At 43.6% G+C, this 24,320-nt stretch overlaps 2 protein-coding genes and 1 pseudogene across 2 annotated transcripts in view; 1 reads left to right on the top strand and 2 right to left on the bottom strand.

Annotated features, from left to right (window-relative positions):
- The window catches only part of ankfn1a (ankyrin repeat and fibronectin type III domain containing 1a), a 108,191-nt gene that overhangs the window by 32,957 nt on the left and 50,914 nt on the right, over positions 1 to 24,320 (bottom strand). The window contains 1 exon segment of the mRNA XM_085361129.1: positions 20,681 to 20,891. Coding sequence (XP_085217255.1) covers positions 20,681 to 20,891 — 211 coding nt within the window.
- Positions 3,770 to 10,203, top strand: LOC146627469 (G2/M phase-specific E3 ubiquitin-protein ligase-like; annotated as a pseudogene).
- On the bottom strand, positions 10,519 to 12,380 carry LOC146627470 (uncharacterized). Its single transcript, XM_085361757.1, has 3 exons — positions 11,937 to 12,380; positions 10,905 to 11,427; positions 10,519 to 10,542 (listed from the first exon to the last, which is right to left on the bottom strand). Exons 1-3 carry the CDS (start codon positions 12,257 to 12,259, stop codon positions 10,519 to 10,521), a joined length of 870 nt encoding a protein of 289 aa, XP_085217883.1. The 5' UTR covers positions 12,260 to 12,380.

Here is a 24,320-nt window from a genome sequence, read left to right on the forward strand (position 1 = left end):
ACACACTACTGAAATTTTACCTCTCACACACACTACTGAAACGCTCTCACACACACTACTGAAACGCTCTCACACACACTACTGAAACGCTCTCACACACACAACTGAAACGCTCTCACACACACTACTGAAACGCTCTCACACACACAACTGAAACGCTCTCACACACACAACTGAAACGCTCTCACACACACTACTGAAATGCTCTCACACACACTACTGAAATTTTACCTCTCACACACACTACTGAAACGCTCTCACACACACTACTGAAACGCTCTCACACACACTACTGAAACGCTCTCACACACACTACTGAAATTTTACCTCTCACACACACTACTGAAACGCTCTCACACACACTACTGAAACGCTCTCACACACACTACTGAAATTTTACCTCTCACACACACTACTGAAATTTTACCTCTCACACACACTATTGAAATGCTCTCACACACACAACTGAAATTTTACCTCTCACACACACTATTGAAATGCTCTCACACACACAACTGAAACGCTCTCACACACACAACTGAAATGCTCTCACACACACAACTGAAATGCTCTCACACACACTACTGAAATTTTACCTCTCACACACACTACTGAAACGCTCTCACACACACTACTGAAACGCTCTCACACACACTACTGAAACGCTCTCACACACACTACTGAAATTTTACCTCTCACACACACTACTGAAATTTTACCTCTCACACACACTATTGAAATGCTCTCACACACACAACTGAAACGCTCTCATACACACTACTGAAATGCTCTCACACACACAACTGAAACGCTCTCACACACACTACTGAAATTTTACCTCTCACACACACTACTGAAACGCTCTCACACACACAACTGAAACGCTCTCACACACACTACTGAAACGCTCTCACACACACTACTGAAACGCTCTCACACACACAACTGAAACGCTCTCACACACACAACTGAAACGCTCTCACACACACTACTGAAATTTTACCTCTCACACACACTACTGAAACGCTCTCACACACACTACTGAAACGCTCTCACACACACACAACTGAAACGCTCTCACACACACTACTGAAACGCTCTCACACACACTACTGAAACGCTCTCACACACACTACTGAAACGCTCTCACACACACTACTGAAACGCTCTCACACACACTACTGAAATTTTACCTCTCACACACACTACTGAAATTTTACCTCTCACACACACTATTGAAATACTCTCACACACACAACTGAAATGCTCTCACACACACTACTGAAATTTTACCTCTCACGCACACAACTGAAATGCTCTCACACACACTACTGAAACGCTCTCACACACACTACTGAAACGCTCTCACACACACACAACTGAAACGCTCTCACACACACTACTGAAACGCTCTCACACACACTACTGAAACGCTCTCACACACACTACTGAAACGCTCTCACACACACTACTGAAATTTTACCTCTCACACACACTACTGAAATTTTACCTCTCACACACACTATTGAAATACTCTCACACACACAACTGAAATGCTCTCACACACACTACTGAAATTTTACCTCTCACACACACTATTGAAATGCTCTCACACACACTACTGAAACGCTCTCACACACACTACTGAAACGCTCTCACACACACTACTGAAATTTTACCTCTCACACACACTACTGAAACGCTCTCACACACACTACTGAAAATCCAAGGCATTTCAGTTGAACAGGAAGGCATTTCAGTTAAACAGGAAGGCGTTTCAGTTGAACAGGAAGGCATTTCAGTTAAACAGGAAGGGGTTTTAGATGAACAGGAAGTTGTGTCCAGACCAGGAAAGTGAAGGAAAAAGTGGTACACTTCAAACCACTACACAGATGTCTACTCAGCAACCTGCTAGTAGCCTAAGTGAAGCAGCCGCATTACTCAACAGTATATTATCCTCAGCAGAGACCATCAGAACTTTGTCAAATGCCACAGTCGTGGGGCAGCAACCTGTTGCAAGTACCAGTGTGGACGGACTGGATAGTCACTTAACATCCCTCTTTCCCTCACGTCAACGTAGCAGCTTGCCCATGCCAGCGACATCTACAGTCAGGAGAGAATGTGCACCTGCACCACGTTATCAAACTCGGCAATGCTTCGGCAGCTGGACATCAGGCACCAGAAGAAAAAGGTAGTTACAAAGTTTAATGAGTTTGTATTCACTTGCCTGAAATGGGGCCATATGTAATAGTCTGATATTTAATAATATACTGCAGGGCTCGCAAAATCGCTAGCCCGATGTCCTGGGGCTAGCGATTTTTCCAGGCTACCAAAATCTATCTCTGCCCTGCCCGTCGGGCTATTGTAGGAAAAATATATGTCAATGCTTTTGCATTCTTTCAGAAATGTAGCTGGGTAATTATGTCATTGGCATCGGTGAGCCACTGTCAATATGTGACATATTGAAATCGCGTTTGAATTTGCGCTGGTTTTTTGCTTTCACTTTGCAATTATGTGTTATGCAACTGTGTATAGAGAGCGACAGCACTGATCTGTGAGTGATGATAATTTGTGCACCAATTCCTCTGACATCGTCTTATCAATCGTTAGCTTACTATGCAAACATGACAAGTGAAATCTCCTGCAGCTTAAACATGTGAGAGGTTGATCGCGCAGAGAATCGCTGAGCTTATGTGAGTCCGTGTGTAAAAGCAGCAGGATTTATATTTTAGTTCTGCTGAGCCAAATAAGACAGGTCAGGGTGAAGAAGTGACAGCCAAAGAAAAGCTTACCACAAAACGGAGAAGTTATGACAAATCAGACTATAAGGCAAAAAGAAAGTGCAGCTTTATGGTTTCATGGACAAAAGAATTTCTGTGGCTGCAATGACGAGCTAAATAACCAGGGCTGCACATAAGTGGTCCGCAGGTGTGCATTCGCTGTCAAAATAAAAGACACGCACAAGATAAGAAGTTGCAACGCGTGTTTGCGTACATAGGATTTTCTGGAGGAGGACAGACATTTGTTTAGAACTCTTAAAGATGTCGAAGACGCTCCTTTAAGCAATTACTTTGGTTTTCCTCCACCTCCAAAGAAATGTCAGAAGGAGTCCGAACCACAAAAGAAGCACGTATTCTCGGAAAAGTATAAAAAAAGTATACAAAATTAACCCTTATGTTTGCCTAACTACAACAATTTTGTCTATGAAAGCATTCTGTGTAGGGGTTTGGATAGTGTTCTGCTGTCTGCATCTCAGTATTATTAGTTATCACTTGCTGTTGTTTATGGTATCTAATATTTATATTTCAGAGCTATGGCCCAGCAGCATGACCATTTCAACAAAGATGTTATACTACTTCCAACTCCATCATGGGGAGTAGTGTGCAAACAAGGTTCAAAATTATGGTTACACAAACATGGGCACATCCTCAGTGCTTTTGAATTCCAGAAGACCTGGGACAACCAAACTGTCGTGAAACACATCAAGGAAAGCTTTGGTGAACGCATTCCAGAGGATGTCAGGTAAAATACTATTGTTTATTGTTACTGTGTGTATTCATGTAATGACTTGTACGTACTTAAAGATAATATACCAAAGTAAAGAAGTTTAAAATATTATTCATCATTATAAAAACATATGACTATACCAGTAGAATTTAAGTCATAAAAGCATACACACAAACAGAACAATATATAATAAAATATTTAACTAATACTTAAAATGTTTAACTAATTAGCAATTGCTGTTGTCCCTATTTATTTTTTGTAGCCTCGAGTTTCTAATGGCTTGTGGCAATAAGCTGGTGTCTCCAAAGCTCCAAGTTGGTCAGGAGCTGAATGGGATGCTGATCCTAAAGGTTTTTAAAACCAAAGCCCTCTATGTAAGGCCATCAAGGACACTTTTAGTAAGTTACTAAAAGAATGAAAAGTAATCATGATTTGGGAAAAAACATGTCAACAATTGGGCTTCTAGCAAAATAGAATATATTTATTTAAAACAAGTGTTTGGGAGCAATCAATATGGATATTTCTTATTTTAATCTTTTTAAGATAAGCTATAATTACTTGCTTTTGATATATGTTTTTGGTCTTTTTCTGTTGAAGAGTGAATCAGATGAAGACAAAGATCCTTCCCACATCAGCTCCAAATCAGCATTAAGCAGTTGTGCAACTGATAAGGACAGTGACAATGATTGTTTTGAAGTTGATAGTTCAAAAATCCAACAAGACATGAGCAGCCAAGTCACTACAAGGTTAAGAAGTCATGTTAAAGGTGATAACCCTGGCACTAGCAGTGATGAAGAAGATGATACTGGGACCAACTGTATTCGAAGGAGTGTTGGTAAAAGGCAACGGGCAAAGCAAGGAAGTGATGGGAACAGCATTTGTGATGAAGGCTACATGGCAAGAAGTGATGACAAACCTAGCACAAGCAGTCACAGCAGAGATTTCAATGCAAGAAGTGAAGACATCCCTGCCATGAGCGTTAATGATGAAGATTATTCTTCATATTTAACTCTCGTGACATCGCTTTCTGGCGATTCTTCAGATGATGAGGATTTAAATCAAGCTATAATTGCGAGCTTGGAGAATCAGATGTGAGTAACAAACATACAGAATTTGAGTTTGAGACATAATTTGGGCTTTCCAGAATTGTCAAATCAATATAAACCTTTAAAGCTTTAACTCTCTATGATCAGTGTGACACATATTCTCAAATTCTGTAACATGACTACATGGCTGATATATTTTATTTTCTGTTTTATTTTCTTTTTTTAGTGCAGAAAAAGTCCCTGTTCAAGAGATACTGCTGGAACTATCAAGCAAAATTAGCACAAAACAGCAGTGCAAATTTAATATAAATCGCTCTGCTGTGTGGGAGGGAGCCTTGCGTGGTTTTCAAAGGCTATCTTATGATCCCAACTTGATGATCTGTGTGAAATTCTCAGATGATATGGGAAAAATGAGGAAGGGGTTGATTTAGGTGGGCCAAAGAGGGAATTCTTGAGACTATTGATGGACACCATTGCCAGGTCAGCCATGTTTGAGGGGAAAGAAAACTGCAAGAACTTGGCTCTTGACAGTACTGGTAATTACCTATTTTTCTAAGATTAATAGTGGGAACTGTTTAACTGATATTTATTTTTACAGGCAACATTACTGACAATTTTGCTTTTCCTTTTATTCTGTTGCTTTGCAGCTCTCAGAGGGGACTGGTACTACATCTCTGGGAGAGCCATTGCAGTGAGCTTGGTACATGGTGGTCCACCACCTAACTTTCTGTCACCAACAGTATTTTAGTATTTTTTTAGTATTTATTTATTTATTGTCATTGTCAAGAACAATGAAATTGCGTTTGGGGCTTCCATACAACCCCCAAAAAAGAAGAAAATAATAAATACCCCTTAAAACCCAAGTGTACATATTTAACCCAGTGTGACTCCAATGCAATAAGACAATCCTTAGCAATAATGTTCGTAGAAATTCAGACAAAGACCTGAGAAACATGACAAAATACAACAATGCAACCCATTCAATATTATTGTACTGTGAGATATGATATCAGATATGATAGTTATCTATTTAAGAAAGAGGGGGGGGGGGGGGGGCAGGAGGGGGAAGAGAATAAAGATATGATGCACCAATGCAGACCAGTTCATTGCTATTAAGAAGTTGGATATGGTTATTGTCCGTGAGAGGGGGGCAGAGAGTTCAGGAGCCTCACAGCCTGTGGATACAGGCTGTTGGCCAGTCTGGATGTTCTGGCCTGTATAGACCTGTACCTTCTCCCTGAGGGCAGCAGATGGAAAAGGTGGCGCGCAGGGTGATGTTGGTCCCGCAGGATACTGTGCACCCTCCTCAGACAGCGAGTGGGGAAGATATTACTGATCTCTGGCAGACTTGTTCCAATAATTCTGCCAGCTTCTTTCACCACCCGCTGGAGTGCTTGCTGATCGGCCTTGGTGCAGCTGGGGAACCACACTAGAAATCCATACGTCAGAACGCTGCTGATGGCACAGTTGTAGAAGTTCAACATCAGAGATCTGGGAATGTGTGCGCTCCGTAGTCTCCTCAGGTAGTAGAGGCGCTGTTGGGCCTTCCGTGCAACTGAGGTGATATGGTTGCCCCAGGACAGGTCCTCGGTCACAGTTACCCCCAAGAATTTAAAACTGCTCACCCTCTCCACCGCCTCACTGCCAATGAAGAGAGGCAGATGGTTGTTATGACCCCTCTTCCGGAAATCTACAATGATCTCCTTGGTCTTTTTGGTGTTTAAGACCAAGTTATTGTCGTGGCACCATGACTCTAGTTGTTGCACCTCTGTCCTATAGTTTGTCTCATCATTGTTGGATATAAGTCCGAGCACTGTGGTGTCATCTGCAAACTTAACAATGAGATTGGACGCGCAGGAGGAAATACAGTCATGGGTGAAGAGAGTGTATAGCAGAGGGCTCAGAACACACCCCTGAGGGGCACCGGTGTTGACCACAAGGGTGGAAGAGGTGTTCTTACCCACTCTGACACTCTGTCTACGGTTAGTGAGGAAGTCCACAATCCAGTTGCACAGAGAGGAGTTAAGTCCCAGTTGGTGGAGTTTGGGACGGAGTTTGTATGGCCGGATGGTATTAAAAGCCGAGCTGTAGTCTACAAAGAGGAGCCGTGCATAGGTGTTCCTGTGTTCCAAGTGCTTCAGTAATGTGTGCAGCACTGTGGCGATCGCATCCTCGGTTGACCGGTTCTCCCTGTATGCAAACTGGTGCGAGTCCAGAGATGGTGGAAAAGCAGCTCTGATGTGTTTAATGACCAGTCTCTCCAGGCATTTGGCGGGAATGGGTGTGAGTGCCACAGGTCTGAAATCGTTCAGACATGTGACATTTGACTGTTTTGGGATGGGAACGATGGTTGCTGCTTTGAAACAGGATGGTACCAGTGAACAGGACAACGAGGTGTTATATATAGAGGTGAAGACGTCCGCCAGGTCCGCAGCACAGTCTTTTAGCACCCGGCCCAGCACTCCATCCGGCCCGGCCGCCTTCCTGGTGTTAATGCTCCGGAACACACGCCTCAGCTCATGAGTGCTCAGGACCGGAGCAGGGTCGGTTGAGGGGAGAGGGGACAGGACAGGGTCGGTGTTCTCCCTATCAAAACGGGCATAAAAGAGATTTAGATCCTCAGCCAGAGTAGAACTGTCGGCTGAGGGTGATGGTGTTCTCCTTTTGTAGTCCGTGATAGCCCTGATGCCCTCCCAGACCTGCCTTGGGTTTGTGTTGTTCTCAAACCTGGCCTCGATACGCCTCCTGTGCTGCTGCTTGGCAGTCTTGATGCCTCTTCTCAGGTTGGCCCTGGCAGCACTGTATGCCTCCTGGTCCCCGGATTTGAAAGCGTTGTTCCTTGTTCGAATAAGTTGTTGAACTCCGTGTGTCATCCAGGGTGGATTATTAGGGAACACACGGAATCGTTTCCAAGTTGTTACATTGTCCACACAGAAACAGATGTAGTCCAAGACAGTGGAGGTGTAACTGTCCAATGCGACACGATTGTCAGTGTCCTGCACCTTGAATACATCCCAGTCTGTGCAGTGGAAACAGTCCTGAAGCATCGGAATAGCATCCTGCGGCCATGTTCTCACGGTTTTGGTTGTAATCCCAGTGCTCTTGATCTTTTGTGTGTATATTGGGTGTAGCAGAAGGGAGAGATGGTCTGACAGACCCAGGTGGGGATAAGCCTGGGCTCTGTACGCATTCGCCATGTTGGTGTACACCTGGTCCAACGTTCTATCTCCTCTGGTAGCACACTTCACATTACGGTGGAAATTGTGAAGTACAGATTTCAGGTCCGCGTGGTTAAAATCCCCAGCCGCAATAAAGACACTGTCCGGGTGTGCTACCAGGCTGTTATTGATGCTGCTGCTCAATTGTGCTAACGCTAGCTTAGCATTAGCATCTGGTGGAATGTAAACAGCGCAGATGTAAACGGCAGAAAATTCCCGAGGGAGATAGAATGGACGGCACTTTAACACCAACAGTTCTACCTCTGTACTGCACAGTCTTTCCGTTACCGTGACGTTCGTGCACCAAAGGTTGTTAATATAGATGCACAGCCCCCCGCCAGTCTTCTTACCCGAGTCCGCAGACCTGTCGGCTCGATAGGCGGTGCGGCCTGCTAGATCGATAGCCGCATCGGGAATGGCGCTGTCCAACCAGGTTTCAGTGAAAATCATGCACGAACAGTTATTAAAAGTCCGTCGAGTGGCGATCTGCAGTCGTATTTCATCCAGTTTGTAACGGATTGAACGGGCGTTGGAGAGGAATATGATCGGGAGTGGTGGTTTAAACGGACTAGTCTTTAGCCGTGCCCACAGGCCTCCCCGCTTGCCTCTCTTCTGCCTCCGATCGCAACGTCTCCTCCTGCGGCTTGCTGTTGCGGGTAGCCCCGGGGGTTGCTTAACGATCTCCGGGGGGATGAGATACTCGGATGTTAGTTGAAGATCTCCACGGCTTAGTTGTAGTAGATCATCTCTGTTGTATTGAAGTAACCCCAGACTGTGTGAAATAATACACAGTACCACCAAAAGTGCAAAAGTGTAGGAGCTCCGGGCCGCTGCGTCTGTGCGCGCCGCCATCTTAAGTATGTTCTTAATTTTCCCTTCTGGTTGGAAATTCAGCAAATCCAGCCCTGGAAGACATAGCTGACCTGGAACTCTTTGAAAAAGTCCGAAAGGTCTCTATATGTTTATTTTATAAATCTTATAGTGAATTGAAAATAGTTTGTGTTCCAGTTTTCTTTTGCAGGGAATGTTTATCCGGATCAGTCTGGCCATTGCTGAATGCCAAGTTTTTATATTTTGCTGCTATATTAAACTAAGATTCAGTAGATAAGGGTAGACGAAAGAGTATATTTTCTCATTTTTTTAAGCACATTGTAAACATATTAAAAAAATATGTGTAGTCATTTGACTTTCAATGTACGCGCGGGCATATTGTGATTGTGTAGACCACTGGTGGCTGGGTTCCTTCTAATAGGTTATAAGACTACTGAGTAACTTCCATAACAAGCCCTTCCTCTGCTCTTTGTGATGCTAGATATCTCAAAGTACAACCCTTGAGGACCTTGAAAAGTCAAAAGAACCTCTGCTTGATTACTTGGCCAATGCAGGATGCCTGAGGCCTATGCGTTCACTAAGAGACAGGGATCTGCTGGTACATGATATTGTCATGTTTCAGGTCATCCACAGGGTTCAAGGTCCATTTCAAAGGTATTTTGGTATTCTGTGTTTTTCAGATTAATTAAAATGTGATAAAAATCTTACCTATTAATCAAAATGGCCAGTTAATAACCTAGTATAACTGATTGTGCCAAATTGATAATATACAATTAACTTAGAAGCATGAAATTGCAGAATTATTGAATAAAATTTCTTTGTGCTGTTTATCCAGATTTTGTGAAGGTCTGAAAACTCTTGGGGTTCTCGAGAAAATGAGGAGGCATCCAGACAGTTTTCGCCCTCTGTTCTGCTATGAGCCACATATGCTGACTGCTGACCAGGTGGATGATCTTTTCAACATTCATCTATCTCCAGAAGGAAGCAACAGAAGAGCTGCTGAGGAGACAGTTGTTACCTTCTGGAGAGACTATCTCCAAGATGCAGAAGGTAATTGTCACTTTAGTGCACAATAAATAGATGTAACGATTTATAGGTTAGCTTTTCTGAAATCTTTATTTTAAATAACATACTCATATAACAATAACACCACATTACCCTCTTGGTTGTAGTAACATTTTTACATAGTTCTTTGAGACTATTGAAAGATGAAAAGCATGCTCTATAGTCATTGCAATAACAGTCATTAAGATTCTTGCTTTAGATTTGTACTCACTGACAATTTATGTTGGCCAAATGAAATAACCTTTTAACACTTTTTTCCTTCTCTGTTTTATGCAGAAGAAGAAGGACCTTCCAAATTACAGAAGATATTGGCCTTTGCAACTGGAGCAACTGCGGTGCCACCTATTGGCTTTTCCCCAGCACCCTCGATTGAGTTCATTCATAGAGGAGACGATGACTTCTCTTCTACACCAATTTTCCCTCTTGCCAACACGTGTGTTAACTGCATTAGGCTGCCACTGCATGTTTCATACCAGCTGTTCAAGGAGAAGTTTGATTTTGCATTAGGTAACACTTACGGTTTTGGCAGGGTATGAACACATTATGCTGGAGGAGTTTGCGTGTTTCTCTTTTGTATTGGTCTCTCTTTTGATTCAAAGTGAGTATTGAGTATTAACTTGTTAAGGTTTTAATATTTCCAAATTTACCTGCCTCAGTCAAATTGATGTTTTAAGACATCAATTTGACAAGAAGTGATTGTTCTTCAGGATTCATACAGGTAGATACCAATTGTTTAACAGCACGTCAGAAGTTAATTTAGATTGTTGAGTTTGAATATACAAAATTTGTGTCACTTTACTCATTTCATGTGTATGTCCATCGGTTTTTGATTTGGTTGTCTTTGTGTCTGTTTATTCTTCTGCCTGTGTCAGTTTCTGTTTGACAACAGAGCTGTCATTTTATCATTTTAAAGAAAATGGTTTCAATATGTTAGTTTCGATCACATATGTTTTCTGAAATGTTTTTTTTATATATCTTTTTTTTTATTTTTTGCAAAATATTTTATTTAATGTAGAAGGTGTAAAAGTGAAGAAAACACATCTATTCCATGATTTCCATCATTTTCTAATGGATTCACTTGTTGAATTATGTTCATTGCAGTCTCATTTATGTTGATGTCAATAGCTGGAATATTGACATTATTGTTTGTTTGAAGTTCTGGTAATGGCTCTTCTTCATCAACGCCATAATAGTTATCAACATGAAAAATGTCATTTATAAACGACAGGATTCCCACATTGTTTGTGACACCTGTATGCCACAGCTGAAGAGGGGTCTGTCCTCCTTGTGTAGAGAGACCATGGTTGTTCCACTGATTGACAAATTCTGTTAATGCTCTTTCAATCCTTGGCAAATAAACATAATGCAGACAAAAAAGATGTAGCTCATTCAGTGAATCCAACATACCCTGTTCTTCCATAAAGTTAAAGATATTTATAAAGTGTCTTGATACAACTCTGTTGAGTTCTGCCCACAGTCTTTCAATTCTTTGGTTATGTACTGAAACACCTGTAATAACACTGCCTACTCCTCTTCTCTGTAACATAAAACGAGCAACCTGTATATTTTCCATACCATGATCACACCTGACCCTTAAGGGCAAACCAAAGTTTTGTATTCCTTCCAAAAATAATGACAAGACACTTGAGGCTCTGTTATTGGATAAGCAATGTAAGTATATGATAGTTCGGCTGAAGCCATCAACACAGCCATGCAGGACCAAGCGCCATCTAATCAACTTGTGGTTGCCGTCAAAATGCCTGTTGAGAGATCAGAAAGCATTACTACAGTTCCACATGTTTGTTCATATTATTTAGTAGTGAATTCCTGACTCTGTACTTAAACAAAAACTAGAGGTTTCATTTTGTACATTTACTTCAACAACAGCACACCTCTCTCTCTCTCTCACACACACACGTGCACACACATACACACAGTGGCATAAAATGTCTTTTTCCACACTACGTTTACCTGGCACAATTGATGTTAGAGATTAAAATTGTGATGTGAAATAAAGGATTAAACAACTCAACAGTATATACATTAGACAACATCTAAATTGATGTACTATGAATCCCCCAAATATTTAACATACTTATATCAATTTCAGTTTTTTTGGTTATTGTTATTTTTTTATTATTATTATCTTATGCTGATCATATAGATTAACTTCAGTAATGTTTTGAATGAAGGACCATTAATTTTGATGTATTGTGTTAATACTTTTAAACACAAGGCCTGATCATTTGTTTCAAACCAGTGAACTTACCATAAGTGGTTGGGGGCCTGAACACTATAGATCCTTCGCCTTATCGCATGACGACGTCTAAATGCACGTCCAATAGGATCCACTTCCTGTAGACTTTGTCTGACCCTCCAACGTTGAACTCTTAAGCCACGAGATCTCAGACTTCCAAGAATGTATACTTCCCCTGCATTTGGAGTGTTCTGTAGGATATCCGTCACAAGGCCATTCAGTTCTTGATTTGAAATATCCACATAGCTTAATGGCTCAACTCCCAAAGTTTGTCTGTGTCTGTACAGGGTTCTTCGACTTATTCCAAAGCATGATGCAATTCTCTGCCATGTCATACCAATGGAAACAAAGTGAGAAATCTGTTCAGCAGATATAGTGTATCGTGGCCGACCTGGATGACCACTCAAGGTGGTTGGGGGTAACAATCTGTGGGTCACATAAGCAGATCTCTGTCTAGCATCATATTCATGTAGCAAGCTGCAAAAGCATCTATACAAGGATTGTAGTAGGTTGGAGGCAACCCTATTATTGGGATCATATCGAGATACAGCAGCAAGAAATTCTGATAGAGTTCGTGTATGATCATCTAGCTCTCTATAAAGCCGCTCTTGTCTGATATTGTCCGAATTTTCATTTTGGAGCGCCCCAATACATTGCAGAGCACAAGTAAAAAATCTTTCAACATCTTCTTCATTGGTTCTCACCTCAAAAAACAAAGAAAGTATGTAAAAAATGACAAGGATCTGATGTAATTTCATTGTAGATGAGGTACTGTCAGACACAGTCTTTCCAGATTATACGGGCAGCTAGCATAGCCAGGATGCCCCGACTTGTTGCAATAGGCTGCTATCCTACAACAATGTTTGGATAGTCACTGATGAAGGCAAAAGATTTTTCAATTATACCTCTAACAGACTGTTGTAGATGTCACCGCGGTGTTAGCTGTGCATTAATGTGTTATTTGTTTTTCCTCACCTTCCTGTGCAGCTAAAATGCCTTCCTGTTCAATTGAAATCCTCTTGGTTTTCATTAGTGTGTGTGAGAGCGTTTCAGTAGTGTGTGTGAGAGCGTTTCAGTAGTGTGTGTGAGAGCGTTTCAGTAGTGTGTGCGAGAGCGTTTCAGTAGTGTGTGTGAGAGCGTTTCAGTAGTGTGTGCGAGAGCGTTTCAGTAGTGTGTGTGAGAGCGTTTCAGTGGTGTGTGTGAGAGCGTTTCAGTAGTGTGTGTGAGAGCTAAAATTTCAGTAGTGTGTGTGAGAGCGTTTCAGTAGTGTGTGTGAGAGCTAAAATTTCAGTAGTGTGTGTGAGAGCGTTTCAGTAGTGTGTGCGAGAGCGTTTCAGTAGTGTGTGTGAGAGCGTTTCAGTAGTGTGTGCGAGAGCGTTTCAGTAGTGTGTGTGAGAGCGTTTCAGTAGTGTGTGTGAGAGCGTTTCAGTAGTGTGTGTGAGAGGTAAAATTTCAGTAGTGTGTGTGAGAGCGTTTCAGTAGTGTGTGTGAGAGGTAAAATTTCAGTAGTGTGTGTGAGAGCGTTTCAGTAGTGTGTGTGAGAGGTAAAATTTCAGTAGTGTGTGTGAGAGCGTTTCAGTAGTGTGTGTGAGAGCGTTTCAGTAGTGTGTGTGAGAGGTAAAATTTCAGTAGTGTGTGTGAGAGCGTTTCAGTAGTGTGTGTGAGAGGTAAAATTTCAGTAGTGTGTGTGAGAGCGTTTCAGTAGTGTGTGTGAGAGCGTTTCAGTAGTGTGTGTGAGAGCTAAAATTTCAGTAGTGTGTGTGAGAGGTAATATTTCAGTAGTGTGTGTGAGAGCGTTTCAGTAGTATGTGTGAGAGCGTTTCAGTAGTGTGTGTGAGAGGTAAAATTTCAGTAGTGTGTGTGAGAGCGTTTCAGTTGTGTGTGTGAGAGCGTTTCAGTTGTGTGTGTGAGAGCGTTTCAGTAGTGTGTGTGAGAGCGTTTCAGTTGTGTGTGTGAGAGCGTTTCAGTAGTGTGTGTGAGAGCATTTCAGTAGTGTGTGTGAGAGCGTTTCAGTAGTGTGTGTGAGAGGTAAAATTTCAGTAGTGTGTGTGAGAGCGTTTCAGTTGTGTGTGTGAGAGCGTTTCAGTTGTGTGTGTGAGAGCGTTTCAGTAGTGTGTGTGAGAGCATTTCAGTAGTGTGTGTGAGAGCGTTTCAGTAGTGTGTGTGAGAGCGTTTCAGTTGTGTGTGTGAGAGCATTTCAGTAGTGTGTGTGAGAGCGTTTCAGTAGTGTGTGTGAGAGGTAAAATTTCAGTAGTGTGTGTGAGAGCGTTTCAGTTGTGTGTGTGAGAGCGTTTCAGTAGTGTGTGTGAGAGCGTTTCAGTAGTGTGTGTGAGAGCATTTCAGTAGTGTGTGTGAGAGCGTTTCAGTAGTGTGTGTGAGAGCGTTTCAGTTGTGTGTGTGAGAGCGTTTCAGTAGTGTGTGTGAGAGTGTTTCAGTAGTGTGTGTGAGAGCGTTTCAGTTGTGTGTGTGAGAGCGTTTCAGTAGTGTGTGTGAGAGGTAAAATTTCAGTAGTGTGTGTGAGAGCGTTTCAGTTGTGTGTGTGAGAGCGTTTCAGTAGTGTGTGTGTGAGAGCGTTTCAGTAGTGTGTGTGAGAGCGTTTCAGTAGTGTGTGTGAAAGCGTTTCAGTAGTGTGTGTGAGAGCGTTTCAGTAGTGTGTGTGAGAGCGTTTCAGTAGTGTGTGTGAAAGCGTTTCAGTAGTGTGTGTGAGAGCGTTTCAGTAGTGTGTGTGAGAGCGTTTCAGTAGTGTGTGTGAGAGCATTTCAGTAGTGTGTGTGAGAGCGTTTCAGTTGTGTGTGTGAGAGCGTTTCAGTAGTGTGTGTGAGAGCATTTCAGTAGTGTGTGTGAGAGCGTTTCAGTAGTGTGTGTGAGAGCATTTCAGTAGTGTGTGTGAGAGCGTTTCAGTTGTGTGTGTGAGAGCGTTTCAGTAGTGTGTGTGAGAGCGTTTCAGTGGTGTGTGTGAGAGCGTTTCAGTGGTGTGTGTGAGAGCGTTTCAGTAGTGTGTGTGAGAGCGTTTCAGTGGTGTGTGTGAGAGCGTTTCAGTGGTGTGTGTGAGAGCGTTTCAGTAGTGTGTGTGAGAGCGTTTCAGTAGTGTGTGTGAGAGCGTTTCAGTAGTGTGTGTGAGAGGTAAAATTTCAGTAGTGTGTGTGAGAGCATTTCAGTAGTGTGTGTGAGAGCATTTCAGTAGTGTGTGTGAGAGCATTTCAGTAGTGTGTGTGAGAGCGTTTCAGTAGTGTGTGTGAGAGCATTTCAGTAGTGTGTGTGAGAGCGTTTCAGTAGTGTGTGTGAGAGCGTTTCAGTGGTGTGTGTGAGAGCATTTCAGTAGTGTGTGTGAGAGCGTTTCAGTGGTGTGTGTGAGAGCATTTCAGTAGTGTGTGTGAGAGCGTTTCAGTAGTGTGTGTGAGAGCGTTTCAGTTGTGTGTGTGAGAGCGTTTCAGTAGTGTGTGTGAGAGCGTTTCAGTTGTGTGTGTGAGAGCGTTTCAGTTGTGTGTGTGAGAGCTAAAATTTCAATAGTGTGTGTGAGAGCGTTTCAGTTGTGTGTGTGAGAGCGTTTCAGTAGTGTGTGTGAGAGAGCGTTTCAGTAGTGTGTGTGAGAGCGTTTCAGTAGTGTGTGTGAGAGCTGAAATTTCAGTAGTGTGTGTGAGAGAGCGTTTCAGTAGTGTGTGTGAGAGCGTTTCAGTAGTGTGTGTGAGAGCTAAAATTTCAGTAGTGTGTGTGAGAGCGTTTCAGTAGTGTGTGTGAGAGCGTTTCAGTAGTGTGTGTGAGAGCTAAAATTTCAGTAGTGTGTGTGAGAGCTAAAATTTCAGTAGTGTGTGTGAGAGCGTTTCAGTGGTGTGTGTGAGAGCATTTCAGTAGTGTGTGTGAGAGCGTTTCAGTTGTGTGTGTGAGAGCATTTCAGTAGTGTGTGTGAGAGCGTTTCATTAGTGTGTGTGAGAGCGTTTCAGTTGTGTGTGTGAGAGCGTTTCAGTAGTGTGTGTGAGAGCGTTTCATTAGTGTGTGTGAGAGCGTTTCAGTAGTGTGTGTGAGAGCGTTTCAGTTGTGTGTGTGTGAGAGCGTTTCAGTAGTGTGTGTGAGAGCGTTTCATTAGTGTGTGTGAGAGCGTTTCAGTAGTGTGTATGAGAGCGTTTCAGTTGTGTGTGTGTGAGAGCGTTTCAGTAGTGTGTGTGAGAGCGTTTCATTAGTGTGTGTGAGAGCGTTTCAGTAGTGTGTGTGAGAGCGTTTCAGTAGTGTGTGTGAGAGCGTTTCAGTAGTGTGTGTGAGAGCGTTTCAGTAGTGTGTGTGAGAGCGTTTCATTAGTGTGTGTGAGAGCGTTTCAGTTGTGTGTGTGTGAGAGCGTTTCATTAGTGTGTGTGAGAGCGTTTCAGTAGTGTGTGTGAGAGCGTTTCAGTAGTGTGTGTGAGAGCGTTTCAGTTGTGTGTGTGTGAGAGCGTTTCAGTTGTGTGTGTGAGAGCGTTTCAGTTGTGTGTGTGAGAGCGTTTCAGTTGTGTGTGTGTGAGAGCGTTTCAGTTGTGTGTGTGTGAGAGCGTTTCAGTTGTGTGTGTGTGAGAGCATTTCAGTTGTGTGTGTGTGAGAGCGTTTCAGTAGTGTGTGTGAGAGCGTTTCAGTAGTGTGTGTGAGAGCGTTTCAGTAGTGTGTGTGAGAGCGTTTCAGTTGTGTGTGTGAGAGCGTTTCAGTTGTGTGTGTGTGAGAGCGTTTCAGTTGTGTGTGTGAGAGGTAAAATTTCAGTAGTGTGTGTGAGAGCGTTTCAGTAGTGTGTGTGAGAGCGTTTCAGTTGTGTGTGTGAGAGCGTTTCAGTAGTGTGTGTGAGAGCGTTTCAGTAGTGTGTGTGAGAGCGTTTCAGTTGTGTGTGTGAGAGCGTTTCAGTTGTGTGTGTGTGAGAGCGTTTCAGTTGTGTGTGTGAGAGGTAAAATTTCAGTAGTGTGTGTGAGAGCGTTTCAGTAGTGTGTGTGAGAGCGTTTCAGTTGTGTGTGTGAGAGCATTTCAGTTGTGTGTGTGAGAGCGTTTCAGTAGTGTGTGTGAGAGCGTTTCAGTTGTGTGTGTGAGAGCGTTTCAGTTGTGTGTGTGTGAGAGCGTTTCAGTTGTGTGTGTGTGAGAGCGTTTCAGTTGTGTGTGTGTGAGAGCGTTTCAGTTGTGTGTGTGAGAGGTAAAATTTCAGTAGTGTGTGTGAGAGCGTTTCAGTAGTGTGTGTGAGAGCGTTTCAGTAGTGTGTGTGAGAGCGTTTCAGTTGTGTGTGTGAGAGGTAAAATTTCAGTAGTGTGTGTGAGAGCGTTTCAGTTGTGTGTGTGAGAGCGTTTCAGTTGTGTGTGTGTGAGAGCGTTTCAGTTGTGTGTGTGTGAGAGCGTTTCAGTTGTGTGTGTGTGAGAGCGTTTCAGTTGTGTGTGTGAGAGCGTTTCAGTAGTGTGTGTGAGAGCGTTTCAGTAGTGTGTGTGAGAGCGTTTCAGTAGTGTGTGTGAGAGCGTTTCAGTAGTGTGTGTGAGAGCGTTTCAGTTGTGTGTGTGTGAGAGCGTTTCAGTTGTGTGTGTGAGAGCGTTTCAGTAGTGTGTGTGAGAGCGTTTCAGTTGTGTGTGTGTGAGAGCGTTTCAGTTGTGTGTGTGAGAGCGTTTCAGTTGTGTGTGTGTGAGAGCGTTTCAGTTGTGTGTGTGTGAGAGCGTTTCAGTTGTGTGTGTGTGAGAGCATTTCAGTTGTGTGTGTGTGAGAGCGTTTCAGTAGTGTGTGTGAGAGCGTTTCAGTAGTGTGTGTGAGAGCGTTTCAGTAGTGTGTGTGAGAGCGTTTCAGTTGTGTGTGTGAGAGCGTTTCAGTTGTGTGTGTGTGAGAGCGTTTCAGTTGTGTGTGTGAGAGGTAAAATTTCAGTAGTGTGTGTGAGAGCGTTTCAGTAGTGTGTGTGAGAGCGTTTCAGTTGTGTGTGTGAGAGCGTTTCAGTAGTGTGTGTGAGAGCGTTTCAGTAGTGTGTGTGAGAGCGTTTCAGTTGTGTGTGTGAGAGCGTTTCAGTTGTGTGTGTGTGAGAGCGTTTCAGTTGTGTGTGTGAGAGGTAAAATTTCAGTAGTGTGTGTGAGAGCGTTTCAGTAGTGTGTGTGAGAGCGTTTCAGTTGTGTGTGTGAGAGCATTTCAGTTGTGTGTGTGAGAGCGTTTCAGTAGTGTGTGTGAGAGCGTTTCAGTTGTGTGTGTGAGAGCGTTTCAGTTGTGTGTGTGTGAGAGCGTTTCAGTTGTGTGTGTGTGAGAGCGTTTCAGTTGTGTGTGTGTGAGAGCGTTTCAGTTGTGTGTGTGAGAGGTAAAATTTCAGTAGTGTGTGTGAGAGCGTTTCAGTAGTGTGTGTGAGAGCGTTTCAGTAGTGTGTGTGAGAGCGTTTCAGTAGTGTGTGTGAGAGCGTTTCAGTTGTGTGTGTGTGAGAGCGTTTCAGTAGTGTGTGTGAGAGCGTTTCAGTTGTGTGTGTGTGAGAGCGTTTCAGTTGTGTGTGTGAGAGGTAAAATTTCAGTAGTGTGTGTGAGAGCGTTTCAGTTGTGTGTGTGAGAGCGTTTCAGTTGTGTGTGTGTGAGAGCGTTTCAGTTGTGTGTGTGTGAGAGCGTTTCAGTTGTGTGTGTGTGAGAGCGTTTCAGTTGTGTGTGTGAGAGCGTTTCAGTAGTGTGTGTGAGAGCGTTTCAGTAGTGTGTGTGAGAGCGTTTCAGTAGTGTGTGTGAGAGCGTTTCAGTAGTGTGTGTGAGAGCGTTTCAGTAGTGTGCGTGAGAGCTAAAATTTCAGTAGTGTGTGTGAGAGCGTTTCAGTAGTGTGCGTGAGAGCTAAAATTTCAGTAGTGTGTGTGAGAGCGTTTCAGTAGTGTGTGTGAGAGCGTTTCAGTTGTGTGTGTGTGAGAGCGTTTCAGTAGTGTGTGTGAGAGCGTTTCAGTTGTGTGTGTGTGAGAGCGTTTCAGTTGTGTGTGTGAGAGGTAAAATTTCAGTAGTGTGTGTGAGAGCGTTTCAGTTGTGTGTGTGAGAGCGTTTCAGTTGTGTGTGTGTGAGAGCGTTTCAGTTGTGTGTGTGTGAGAGCGTTTCAGTTGTGTGTGTGTGAGAGCGTTTCAGTTGTGTGTGTGAGAGCGTTTCAGTAGTGTGTGTGAGAGCGTTTCAGTAGTGTGTGTGAGAGCGTTTCAGTAGTGTGTGTGAGAGCGTTTCAGTAGTGTGTGTGAGAGCGTTTCAGTAGTGTGCGTGAGAGCTAAAATTTCAGTAGTGTGTGTGAGAGCGTTTCAGTTGTGTGTGTGAGAGCGTTTCAGTTGTGTGTGTGAGAGGTAAAATTTCAGTAGTGTGTGTGAGAGCGTTTCAGTAGTGTGTGTGAGAGCGTTTCAGTTGTGTGTGTGAGAGCGTTTCAGTTGTGTGTGTGAGAGCGTTTCAGTTGTGTGTGTGAGAGGTAAAATTTCAGTAGTGTGTGTGAGAGCGTTTCAGTTGTGTGTGTGAGAGCGTTTCAGTTGTGTGTGTGAGAGCGTTTCAGTTGTGTGTGTGAGAGGTAAAATTTCAGTAGTGTGTGTGAGAGCGTTTCAGTTGTGTGTGTGAGAGCGTTTCAGTTGTGTGTGTGAGAGCGTTTCAGTTGTGTGTGTGAGAGCTAAAATTTCAGTAGTGTGTGTGAGAGCGTTTCAGTAGTGTGTGTGAGAGCGTTTCAGTAGTGTGTGTGAGAGCGTTTCAGTAGTGTGTGTGAGAGCGTTTCAGTAGTGTGTGTGAGAGCGTTTCAGTAGTGTGTGTGAGAGGTAAAATTTCAGTAGTGTGTGTGAGAGCGTTTCAGTAGTGTGTGTGAGAGCGTTTCAGTTGTGTGTGTGAGAGCGTTTCAGTAGTGTGTGTGAGAGCGTTTCAGTTGTGTGTGTGAGAGCGTTTCAGTAATAATGTCCCTTACGGCACCTCATACAGAGCTGGGCTGTTCTTCAGACCTGCAGGTTGTTGTCGACCCGCAGCTCCTGAGAGCTGCAACGATCATGTTTTATGTAGCGCGCTGCTAAAGGTCGCTGTGGTTTAATTAAAGCTTAATCGCTGATCCCGGCGCTCTGAACCACAGAACAACCCAACGACACATCTGCCAGCAGCTGGTTTACAAATCAGTTATTAACCAATTAGCAGTGATTACTGATGGGGCCACAGGCTGCTAACAGTAACAACGATCAGCAGCACGATGGAGCCGTTTCTTTGGTACTTTCTGTTTATGCATAAACGATTTCTTTATGTGAAGAGTTTCTGGAAGTGTTTCACCAGGAAGAGCCGACCGACACTCCGTCAGTCTTCTGAAAGCCTCTGTTGGCTTTTTCACGTCTGAGTTGTTGAGTGAACGCCGCTGCAGGAGGACGTGCTTCAGGTCTCGACTCTTTTAGTGGCACAAACGTCTGTTTTCTGCGTCGCACGCCACGAAAACCCAAAACGCCCACATCTGACCCGAGCGACCTCCTGACAAGCCGCGTTGACGGGACGACGGCTCGCCTGTAAATGAGGTTTCTGTCAGACTGAAAGGTCAAGCGGGCACACTCCATCAGACGTGACAGCTGATAAAGACGCGGAGGTAAGACCGAGGAGTCTCCCGGCTCGTGGAGCTGTAATTGGCCTCGTCGCTTGGAGTGCTCGCACAGATGAAGCACAGCACTCGACACGCTTTCAACCTTTCGAAGTGACGGCCCGGCGGGACGGATTTCGTTTCAGGTGGTTGTGACACAGATTTACAACATGAAGTCTGACACGTTTAAAGACCAACACTCGGACGCTGTGTGTGCTGCGGTCTGGCTTCAGGGCCGAACCTGCCTGATGTGGCGTACTCACAGTGCGGGCTCTCCTTGCCGCCGGCTTTCAGCAGCAGCTTGGCGATGGGCGTGTTGTTGGTCATGATGGCGATGTCGAGCGGCGTCAGGCCCTGGCTGTTGGGAGTGTTCAGGTCCAGCTCCTCGGCCGAACACTGGTACAGAAGGATCTGCACGGCGTCCAGGTCCTGCTGCTCCACCGCCTCGAAGATGCAGTCGCTGCCCTGCATCGTCTGAAAGTGAGAACCAGCATTTTACCAGTCTGGACACGTGGTCACGTGACTTTATGACACAAACCAAAGGTGAAGATCATACAAACCTGGAGCCAAAACAAGCAAAACAACAGGAAGCTAAACAACAACCATCGAACGGCAGCGTTTCCTGATCCACAGTCGGAGCTTCCTGATGGTTCATGAGCCCACAGTGTCTGAAACACCGAGCTCTCTGGGCGCTCGCTTTACACCAATCATGTCATTAAGCAGCCGCCAGATGTTCCAGCAGCTGTTTGACATCTTTAAAGAACAGATAACATTTCTCAGTTTCCACGTGTCACGAGTTTAAAAAACGCCGCTGCTCGGATCATCTGTACGTCTCCCACCGCGCTGCTTCATCCCCCTCAGACCTCACGTGCAGCATCCTTTCAGGCGCCGCGGGGACATCACCGCGTGAAACGGACACGTATGACATGTGTGCACGATCATGTGGTTACCATGGGAACAGGCGTGCAGGAGTTTCGTCAGTGAGACGAGCCGTCCTCAGGATTCCTGATCTCTCCACGTTTGTGCCGAGACACTGTGTGTGTGTGACTGTGAGTCTTTCGGTGAGCTCAGGTCACATGACACTTTATTCAAAGAGGAAGCAGCTGAAAACGACCTTTTTGCTGACGTGGAGATGAGATGATTTGAGTCACTTTCACTCTTTAATCTGCTGATTCTGAGGCTGCGTCCACACGTACACGGGTATTTTTGAAAACGGAAAATCTCCGTTTTCATTTTCAAAAATAACCCCGTCCACACGTAAAGGCAGAAATGAAGGAAAATGCTGCTAGGAACATGCCAAAGCAACAGGTGGCGATATATTCTTAACCGTGTAGAAATGTTGGCCAATCAGAAGTCTAGAAGCCTCGGTGGGAAAAAGTAAACAAAGCTGGGGCATAGAAGCAGAACCGAGTCGTATGTGTGGAGGGACAGTAACTGTGTGTATATGTGAGCATTTAAACACTGCAGAGAGTAACAGTAACAGTATTGTAGAAATTCATTCACCGAAACAATAACGTGGCGCACAGTGTGACGTCAAAAAAAGCGCACACCTTTGACGCTGAGTTTTCCTCGTCCACACGTAAATGCAAAACCAGAGTTTTCGAAAATATCCACCCTGGCAGGCGTTTTTTAGAAATCTCCGTTTTCAGTGACCGAAAACGCCGTTTACGTGTGGACAGAAGGTGCAAACGCATTGAAAAATCTGCGTTTTCTAAAATACCCGGGTACGTGTGGACGTAGTCTGCTGACTCGCTCGAGCGTCGGCTCAGCGTCTCTGAAACGAGCCGCCTGTTCTCACTGAGCTCACAAACAGCGAGTGAAACCGTGGCGACCTGAGATCTGCCATCGGTGACAGGATTCAACCAGCAATGAAAAGTCTGGATTCTGACGAGCTGTCAAAAACTGACCAGCAGAAACTAAAATAGAGCAGTTATCATGTATTATTATCATACTTAGTCACACTGAACTGGATTATTTTGTTATTATTTTAATTTAATCTTTTGTAAACAGCAAAAGAAGAATTTTATTATTCAGGGAAAAATGTTTCTTTACTGACCAAACTTCAAACTTTACTTTAAATACTTCAGAATTTTACATACTTGTACTTTATACTTTGTACTCAACAGTAATCACACTTTATTTCATTATAAGACTGGTAGACATAAAAAATACTGTAATATAATGTAACATGAATGACTGTAACTAATGATTAATTAGTCCGTTCATTTATAAATGCACTGTAATTTAAAACAATCACGCCAGAATATTAAAACTTTACTTATTTATGGGTTTTATAGTTAAACATTCCTGTAATTATTATTATAAATATACTGTATTTGCCATATATTATAATCACATCGTCATATTACACTCATCATACTGCAGTGTAATTACACTACAGTATGTCAGTTACAATGTAACTGCAGTGAAATTACAGACCCAGCCTCATGCTCTCATGTTTAACTAAAGTTAAACTAATTCTTCATAAACTGTATTAAACTAATTTATTAACGTCACAATGTAATTATAAAAATGTAATAATAATATTTATATAAACAGAATATTTCACTGTATTTAATTACAAATAATGTAAATACAATATTTATAATTACACTATAATTATTTATTGCAACTCTGTACTAAGATGTTTATGTGTTTTTCATTTATTATCACTACACTTTATATTACACTAATTATACGATAGTTACACTAATGTATTGTAATTACACAGTAATCTATTTATAATTGTGGCATAACCAAAGTTGTATTCAGTGTATTTGCACTACGTTTCTCGATGTTTCAGTTTAACCTGAATGAGAGAGAGACCACATGTCAAACCCGAGTGTTGGAAACGACTTTTTGAATGTTTCCTCCTCACAGAGTAAAGAAGCAGCGAGGAGGAAGCTGATGAAACGGGAACAAAGTGTTTCTCTGCTCAGGCTGGAAACGGCTCCTCCTTCGCTTGTCTCTGTAGACGTGACGGCAGCGAGCGGAAACTTTTTGTTCTTTGTCAGGCTGACAGAGGGCGGCAGCGACCATCCACAGCGTGGCGGCTGCTTTCAGGTTTATCACAAAGCGTGTGAACAGAGAAACATCCTGCAGGCCGCTGCGTGGCTGTTATTGCTGAGGGCGGCGCCGCGCTGAGCTATGCCTCCTGAAACCACAAAGCCTTTAACAGAACACAGAGCCGGGTGGTGCAGGTGGAGCTGCAGACCATCAGACGCGACGTGGGCCCTGGTTCAAAGTTGGATCAGGCTTCTGGATTTAGAAACAGCTTTGAGGTTTTGAAGTGGCGACATCACCAGTGTCGGTTTGGGCTCACTTCAGTTCTGTTAGTGATGTTTCCACCTCTCTTTGACTGGATTCAGTCACCTGTGACTGGGTTTGGATGTGTTTCCTGGACACTCGCCTGGTGGACCAGTCACAGTTTTTCAGTCCGTGTCGGTGTCTTTAGGATTAAGATCAATGGTTGTGGTTTTAAACTAGATCACGATCGTGAAACACTTGTTGTGTGGACTGAAAGTGTCTCATGTAGTCCTGGAGGTTTGCTTTCCTGCTGCCGAACGACTCTGAACAATCTGCAGCAGACGTTCAACTTCTAAGAACTAAAGACAGTTTCAGGTGCAGCCCTTGCACAGCAGTTTGGGAACGAGCTTCCGTCATCCTGGATTCAGACGGTTTTGTTTGTTTCTACTTGTTACTCTGAACCTGGTGTTGTGTTTACACCAGAGATGGGTTTGAACTTGTTTGGTATGGTTTACTATCTCGACTGGTTCAGCTGATACTAATTTACAGCTCAGATTTGGGACGTCCTTGAGAACTCGCCACAGCTGTTCTGTGGACACTGGACTCCCATTGGATGGTTTTTGGACTTTGTTGGGGTTGGTTATTATCTTTGTTTTG

Source organism: Diplotaxodon limnothrissa, linkage group LG8 (assembly GCF_057381915.1).
Source record: "Diplotaxodon limnothrissa isolate DT_005_m linkage group LG8, D_limnothrissa_male_GT1.1, whole genome shotgun sequence".
Lineage (NCBI taxonomy): Eukaryota > Metazoa > Chordata > Actinopteri > Cichliformes > Cichlidae > Diplotaxodon > Diplotaxodon limnothrissa.